At 51.8% G+C, this 7,495-nt stretch overlaps 1 protein-coding gene across 3 annotated transcripts in view; it reads left to right on the forward strand.

Annotated features, from left to right (window-relative positions):
• The window catches only part of TYK2 (tyrosine kinase 2), a 32,023-nt gene extending 26,581 nt beyond the window's left edge, over positions 1–5,442 (forward strand). For 2 of the 3 annotated variants that reach the window (XM_077838654.1, XM_077838655.1), the window contains exons 22-24: positions 713–830; positions 943–1,053; positions 1,919–5,442. In XM_077838654.1, coding sequence (XP_077694780.1) covers positions 713–830; positions 943–1,053; positions 1,919–2,053 — 364 coding nt within the window. In that variant the 3' untranslated portion in view covers positions 2,054–5,442. Of the gene's footprint in view, positions 1–712; positions 831–942; positions 1,054–1,918 lie in introns of those variants that run through there. The other variant, XR_013348478.1, reaches the window with a different exon arrangement.
• The last annotated feature ends 2,053 nt before the right edge of the window (positions 5,443–7,495 follow it).

Here is a 7,495-nt window from a genome sequence, read left to right on the forward strand (position 1 = left end):
AAGTGTTGTGGTGTCCCAAGAGAGCCCTCCCAGGGGTCCCCATCTTTTCCCTCTGAGGGCAACACCGGTAGCTTGCTAGCCATCCCAGTGCCCTGGTGAATCTGCATTGTGTGGAGCTGACTAGCTGGCCGCCTCTTGTAAATAGAGAGGGTTGGCCTGATGAAAATATAGGTCCCAGCACAGCTCGGGTTGGAGCATTGCATGCTGGGACCTGTAGTCTTTGTGAGCCACACACAAGTACATGCCTGTACACTCCATTGTACATGCCACGTGTGAGCTGTGGTGGAAATGCAACCTGCAGGCTCAGTGCACGCGGGAACACCCGCAGGCTGTGTGCTCTGAGGGTTGGTCTGAAGCGCAGCCGTGGCAAGGACGATGACTGGGTAACCAGTGTCTTCGGCGACTGCCAGAGCAAGTCTGCCCAGAGACTGCGTCAGAACGTGACAGCTTCCTTCTGTCCGCTCTCTGCCATGCCAGAGATGTGCCTAGGAGGCCCTGAGGAATGGGAAACTGCTGTCCGTGCAGGGTCTGGCCTGGGACTCTCTGGGAAGCTGTGCAGGGCCATGGTGCAGACTCTCTGTTGTGAGCCCCTTGGAGCTCAAGTGCCGTTTGGAGGGATTCTTGCCACGCTCTGGCTGTGGGTCCCTTGTGCTGATGCCCTGTGGTTGCAGCTATAGCTTGATGGTGCCTGTCTCCCCGCCCCACCCCGCAGGTACGCCATGGAGTGCCTGAAGGAGTGCAAGTTCTATTACGCCTCCGATGTCTGGTCCTTCGGGGTCACTCTCTACGAGCTCCTGACACGCTGTGACTCCAGCCAGAGCCCCCCGGTGGTGAGTGGAGAGGGACTGATGGGGGGTTTCCTGCTCCTGGGGTTCAGTTTGCTGAACAAGTAACCAGCAGGACCCACCCCCACCAGCCAGCTTTGTTCTCCCTCCCTCTTAGAAATTCATTGAGATGATCGGAGCGACTCAGGGTCAGATGACAGTGCTGAGGCTGATCGAGCTGCTGGACAGGGGGAAGAGGCTCCCAAGCCCGAAGGACTGTCCTTGTGAGGTGAGGCTGTTGCGGTGTAGTCAGCGCTGAGTGGCACTTGTTAATAACTTCACGCGGCGCTACAGCCCATTCCATCCCAGCGGAACCCCAAGTGCTTCACAGACTGTACAGGGATCGCTTCTTCAGCCCCTGGAATGCAGCCACCTCTCATGTGGGACCTGAGGGCTACTTCCTGCTGCTCAGCAGCCTAGGACAGGAAGTGAAGAATCCACTGACGCGGCATGGGGACGCAGGGAAGCAGAACTGACTCCCTTTCCCCCGTGACGCCAGGGAGAGCACCACAACTGTACAGGTGCTGGGCTCGGGCAGGCCCTCGATGCGCGGAAATACTCGGTATGTCACAGACTGACATACTGAGGCAGTCTCTCTGCCTGCCCAACGGGGGCTTTGCCTCCAGAGGGCCTGGCTAAGGATTAATTGCTTTCACTCTGATTAGGAATGGAAGCAGTAGGCTGGCCTTTCTCCTACATGCTGCTAAAAGAATGCAGGGTGAAATCCAGCCCTTGCTGAAGTCCAGCGAGAGCTCTCCCTGGGATTCCACTCAGACTGGGCAAGCTTGAAGTCTCGCCCGCCAGCCGCCCTGCCCTGCCCTCGGCAGGGGCTCTGTCCTCCAACGCCCATGGCCACAGGCAGAGAGAACCCTCAGCTAGCACAGTAAGGGAGCAGTGGTGGCTTCTGTTACTTGGGTTTGGTTTTGACAGGCTTTGGAGCAGGGGAAGGTGCATGTCGGCCAGAGGGCCGTTCCACGGCTGCCTGCTCACAGGCCTGTTCCCAACTGCCTTCCGGCTCGGGGTGGGGGCGGCTGCGTTGTGACGTGGGTTTGAGATGTGCTCCGCCTGCCTTCACCTGCTCTTTCCTTCCTCAGATCTACTGCTTAATGAGAAACTGCTGGGAATCCAAAGCATCCTTCCGCCCAGCGTTCAAAAACCTCGTCCCCATCCTGAAGAGCTTCCACGAGAAATACAAGGCTCAGGCTCCTTCGGTCTTCAGCGTGTGCTGAGTGGGATGCTTGAGAACTTGCTCGGGGAAGGACCACGGCTGCCTTCAGCTGGAATCCCTCAGATGGAAAGGCCACTTCAAAGTGCTGGGGAGGGTTGGGACTTCACCACTTGCTGCCTCGGTGCTTGCTGCTGCATGGAACCGTCCTACGCGATCCGGTTTTCCACCTTGTGCCTTGGAGTCCCGGGAACCCTGTGTAAACAGAGATGGCTGGTGAAGCTTCTGTTGCCACTTCTGAAGTACGGACCTGCCGCTTTGGCCTGGATGCGTAGGCTCTCCAGTCAGGTGGATTTTAATCCCGGAAAGTGGTTTCCTTCTAGGCAATGCAGCCAGAGGAAGCTGTGGGGCTGTCTAGCAAAAAGGGCAAACTGCCTTCCTGGCGCATCTCATCCAACCTCTTGGCTGGTGTTGGAGCTGTGCAGCCAGAGCATTGCGTGTCTTGAAAGGGGCGGACGTGTGCAAAAGCCTCCTTGGAGCCTAATGCGCCGCACCCCAGGCCGCTATCAGGAGCTCCTGAAGCCGTTGCAGGGAGCTGTGGGGGAAGAGGCTGGAGCTTGAGGGGTGGGTACAGGCCTGAGTTTAGCCCTGTAATGCCACATCTGGTGCAAGGGGAGGAGGAGGGTGTATGGTTAAGATGGCTGCCGAGTGAGGGCTTGAAGCATCGTTAAAAAAGATACACTGGGCCCATGCCTGCTCCCTCCTCCAGCCGGACGGGCTCCCAGCCTGCCCTGCTCTGTGGTGCGTTTGCAGCTTGGGAACGGGCCTGTGCCCTGCCCGCTCTTCACTGATGCTTTGGTCTTTGAGCTGGGGAAACCTCTGGCCCATCCCCCAGCTGCTTGGGCTCTTGCCTGGTTTGTACCATAAAGCACCACAGTGCCTGCTTCCGCCGGCAACCCCTGAGCCCTGGCAGAGGTGCTCTGCCCCCTGGCCTGTAACCCCCTGTGCAGCTGCCTGTGCCCCCCTCTGCTCCCATCTCTCCTTGGGCGGAGAGACGTTTCCCCCATCGAAAGACCCCGGGAGCAGGTGCAGGCAGACTGACGGGGGCTGCCCTCTCCGCATTGCCTGCGGGGCCTGGCTTTCTCCAGGGCCGTCCCCTCTTGCTGTACAGCAGCTGACCATGGCCTCTGCTGGCCCTTCAGTCAGAGGCCTTTCTTTGCTCCGGGGTAGCCCTTTGATGCACTCCTGCAGCCTTGGCTGCCACCCAGCGAGCAATGAGGGGAGCTCCTGTGCCCCCCGTAAGGGCTGCTTGGGGTCCACATCTTGGCCACTACCCCCATTCACGGGGAAACCTCCCTGAACAGGCAGCAGCTGTCCCAGCCTGTCCGTCCATGTCTCTCGAATGCCTTGGTGAGCGACGCCCTCCTGTGCCCCCCAGGGCTGCGTGCTCCAAAGGGACGTACCAAGGCCATTCGCTCGGCTGCCGCTGTCCACATGCCAACCAAAGGTTTTTCCCGCCTCTCCCAGGGGCCAAGCACTGTGAATTAGATCATGTGGTCGGGGAGGGGGCTGGAGTCTGCTGGCCTTAAACCAAATTCAGATCACAAGACACGAACTGCCTTTATCTGCCCACCAAATCACAGCCCCGTCCTGTCCTCTGGCTACCTAACGCCAGCGTTAGCCGAACTGGTCCTGAAAAAGCCAGTACGCCCTGGTTGTGGGGCTGTGTCTAGAGAAGCAGGGCAAACACCATCCAGTCGAATGCCCTCTTGAACAACAGGGTCTGCTGGGGTCGCGTGTGTGCTCGTCTTGATGTCTCAGATTCATTCTCCATGCGCTGCAGAGACTGCTGCGTTGCCATCTTCGGTTATGTTGCAAAACCCAGTGGAGGGACGGCTCAAGCCTTGAATGAACAAGGCCTTAGCTCCATGCACTGCCAACATCCACTCAACCAGCATGCATGTAGCCTTTAGTGTTAGTTGCTCACTCTCTCACCTAAATGCCTGGAATGTATTTTCCTAAGGAAATGGGTGTGGGCTATACCCAGCCCATCTGACTCTGCAGAACATTTGGGGTCTGTTGGTTCTCTCTCCTCACCAGGGATGATCACCAGCTTTGAGCAAGTGAACATTTGTGGCACTTTATTACTAAAGAAATGTTAGCAGTTGGGTGTCTCAGTTGGTTGGTCTTTCAAATGTGATTTCTGGAGTCCCCTGTCCCTCAATCTCTTGTAGCCACAGGCTCCAGAGCAGGTGATATGGCCTGGTGCCCAGCCTCAGAGCCAAACAGATTTCAATGAGGTCAAGGAGCCAAAGTCAATATGGTGCCTGCACCAAGGGAAATAGTCACTCAAGCGCCAATCCCACTGGCCCTGAGGTGTTTGCAGTCCAGGAAGGACTCTGGCATTGGAACAGCCAGAGCTGCTCCCACTTCCTTCCCTCCCTCCCTCAGCAGCTCCAAGGGCACGTGGCTGTATGTCAGAGCTGCTTCCACAGTCTCCCATTGTAATGGGGCCAATGCTTCAGTTTAAAAATCACAAGACACGGTCAGGGAATGCACTTCCGATTTCATAATCAAAGATGCATTTTCTTAACTTAGTGACCCTTGAGGGCTACAGATTGGACACCACTGGCCAGCCACTGCATTGGACAGCTGTGGTCACCTGACCTCTCCTCCTCGGAGGCTGCTACATGAGAAAATCTTCCTTTAGTATTTGTAACATACCTCTAGTCTTGCCTTTGTATCTTGCCACTGTATTTCCACATACACAGCTCTTCCCTGACCAGTCTCTCTGTCTCCAAAGGCTCGTTATCTCCTGGCCTGGACAATTAGTGAGGAATCTTCTAATGCAACCAGTTTGTTGATTTGGTTCAAAGTAAATAAAAGGCTTGGGAAGAGACTTGTGTGTATAAAAAGTGCAATGTTTTTGTAAAGGATGGAGGGTCATTTTGCCTGAGTTAGCAAAGGTCATTCTTTCTAGAGGGAGGCCTTGGACTTATTCCTAAAATGATGCTGTTAAACTGTATAATGGTTGATTTCCCCACCCCTTATTTATTGTTGTCCGCTATGTAAACGCCATTGAAATAACCTCTGCAGTGAGCCATGTGCCTGGAGTATGGAGCAATGCTGCCTGCCTCATGGGTCCATCCTGCGCCATGGTCTGCGTGTCAACCTTTACGCAAAAACAGACTGCAGCAATGTGCCTTGCGTCTTGCCGTTGTGCTGGAGCTATGACTTCCTCTCTCACCAGGGAAGCATGGGTGATTGAACAAGCTGCAGCTTCCTTGCTTCTGGCCAAAGCACCTGTGTGTAGAGACCTTTTTTCTATTGGACAGCGGGAGATGATTATCTAATGTGAACGTCACTGGTCTCAGTGCTAATCTGCTACTGGCTAGTGTAACCTGTAGCTGGTAACATCCCTGAACTTTTCTTCAAATAAATTACTCTGTAAAGTACGGTCTCTTTTTTGCTGCTGCTCTGCGCGCCCGGGCTCCTCTGATGGATCTGCTTCCAAACAGATTGCAGAAGGAGGGCAGGCTCTCGCTGGTGTTATTTAACATTTGTAGTCCCTAACTATGGATCTGGGTCCCTTTGTGCTACGTGCTGTGCAGGAACAAAATGAAGGGACAATTTTTTTAGGGTGATACAAATCCAGGGCTGCTGTTTCACTGCATCCCCTCTTAGCGCGGAGTGCCACGCAGCATGTCCTGTGTCCTGCATCGCACAGAGCAGAATAAAGCAGAACATTTAGGCAGCCCCTGCAAGACGCTCTGAGCACTAGTGTGTGAGTCTCGCTTTCTTTGCAACTTTCAGCAGCTAGAGAAGTAATCTGACGGCAAACTGGTGGTGTAAGGCACATACATCCCTATAAACGCTCCGTGCTGCCTCACCAGCTAAGAGCAGCTCAAGCCTCTCAGACCTCAGGAATGTCTTTTGCAAGGGTCCTTAACCCCACAGAACCTGTCCGGGGTGGAAGGAAGCAGGTTGAGAGGAAATTCATAGATTCCGAAGCTGGAAGCAACCATTGTGATCATCTAGTCTGACCTCCTGTATAACACAGGCCCGAGATCTTCCCCCAAATAATTCCTAGAGCAGCTCTCTTAGAACAACATCTCATCTTGATTTTAAAAATTCAGTAGTGGAGAATCTACCATGACCCCAGTAAAGTGTTCCAATGGTTAATTACTCACCATTAAAAGGTAAGCATTACTTCTAATCTGAATGTGTCTAGCTTTGACTTCCAGCCATTGGATCATGTTAGACCTTTCTCTACAAAAACGAAGAGCCCATTCTTAAATGTTTTTTCCCCATGTAGATACTTGCACGCTGTAATCAAGTCACCCCTTAGCCTTTTCTTTGTTAAATACAAAGAGCTAAACCTATTTATCTTCTCACTCAAAGGCAGGTTTTCTAACCCCTTTAATCGTTCTCGTGGCTCTTCTCTGATTTATCAACATCTTTGAATTGTGGGCATCCACCCTTGACACAATATTCCAGCAACAGTTGTACCAGTGTCCAACACAGATGTAAAATAGCTTCTCTATTCCTACTCACCATTCCCCTGTTTGTGTCCAGGATCGCATTAGCTCTTTTGGCCACAACATTGCACTGGGACCTAACTCCACCATGACCCCTAAATCTTATTCAGAGTCACTGCTTCCCAAGATAGCCCTCCATCCTGTAAGTATGGACTACATTTTTTGTTTCTAGATGTATGCATTCACATATAGCTGTCTTAATACTCATTGTTTGCTTAACCAATTTACGAACCAATCCAGAGTGCTCTGAATCAGTGACTGGTCCTCTTAATTTGATTTACCACTCCCCCAAGGTGTGTCTCATCTGTAAACTTTATCAGTGATTTTATTTTCTTCCAGGTCCTTGATTTTTAAAAAAAGATCCCCCTAAAAACTGCTTGAGTCCCCATTTATAGTTAGTTTTTTTTTTTTTTTGGAGACCTATCAGCCAATTTTTAATGCCTTTAATGTGTGCCATGTTAATTTTATATTCTAGTTTAATCAAAATGTGTGGTACTGAGTCTACAGACGTGTAAGTACATTGCATCAATACTGTTACCTTTATCAATCACACTTACAATCTCATCAAGAAAAAGATATCACATTAGTCTGACAGGATCTATTTTTCATAAACTCATGTTGGTTGATGTTAATTGTTACCCTCCTTTAATTCTATATTAATGAGGTGTCATATCAGCCACTCTATTATCTTGCTTGAGAGTGATGTCTGGCTGAAGGCCTATAAATTACCCAGGTCACCCTATTTAGGACACCCTAAACCAGCACATCACTTGCTTTCTTCCAGTTTTCTAGAACTTCTTCAGTGCTCCCAGACTTAACTAGATATCAACATGGACATTCCACCGAACTACTCAGCCAGCAGTTATAAAACTTGTAGGTGCAAGCACTTTGGACCTGATGATTTAAAAATGTCTGCCTGCAGTAGCTTGTCTTTAATATTCTCCACAGGTACCAGTAGACAGGGAAGA

This window comes from Eretmochelys imbricata, chromosome 20 (genome assembly GCF_965152235.1).
Source record: "Eretmochelys imbricata isolate rEreImb1 chromosome 20, rEreImb1.hap1, whole genome shotgun sequence".
Lineage (NCBI taxonomy): Eukaryota > Metazoa > Chordata > Testudines > Cheloniidae > Eretmochelys > Eretmochelys imbricata.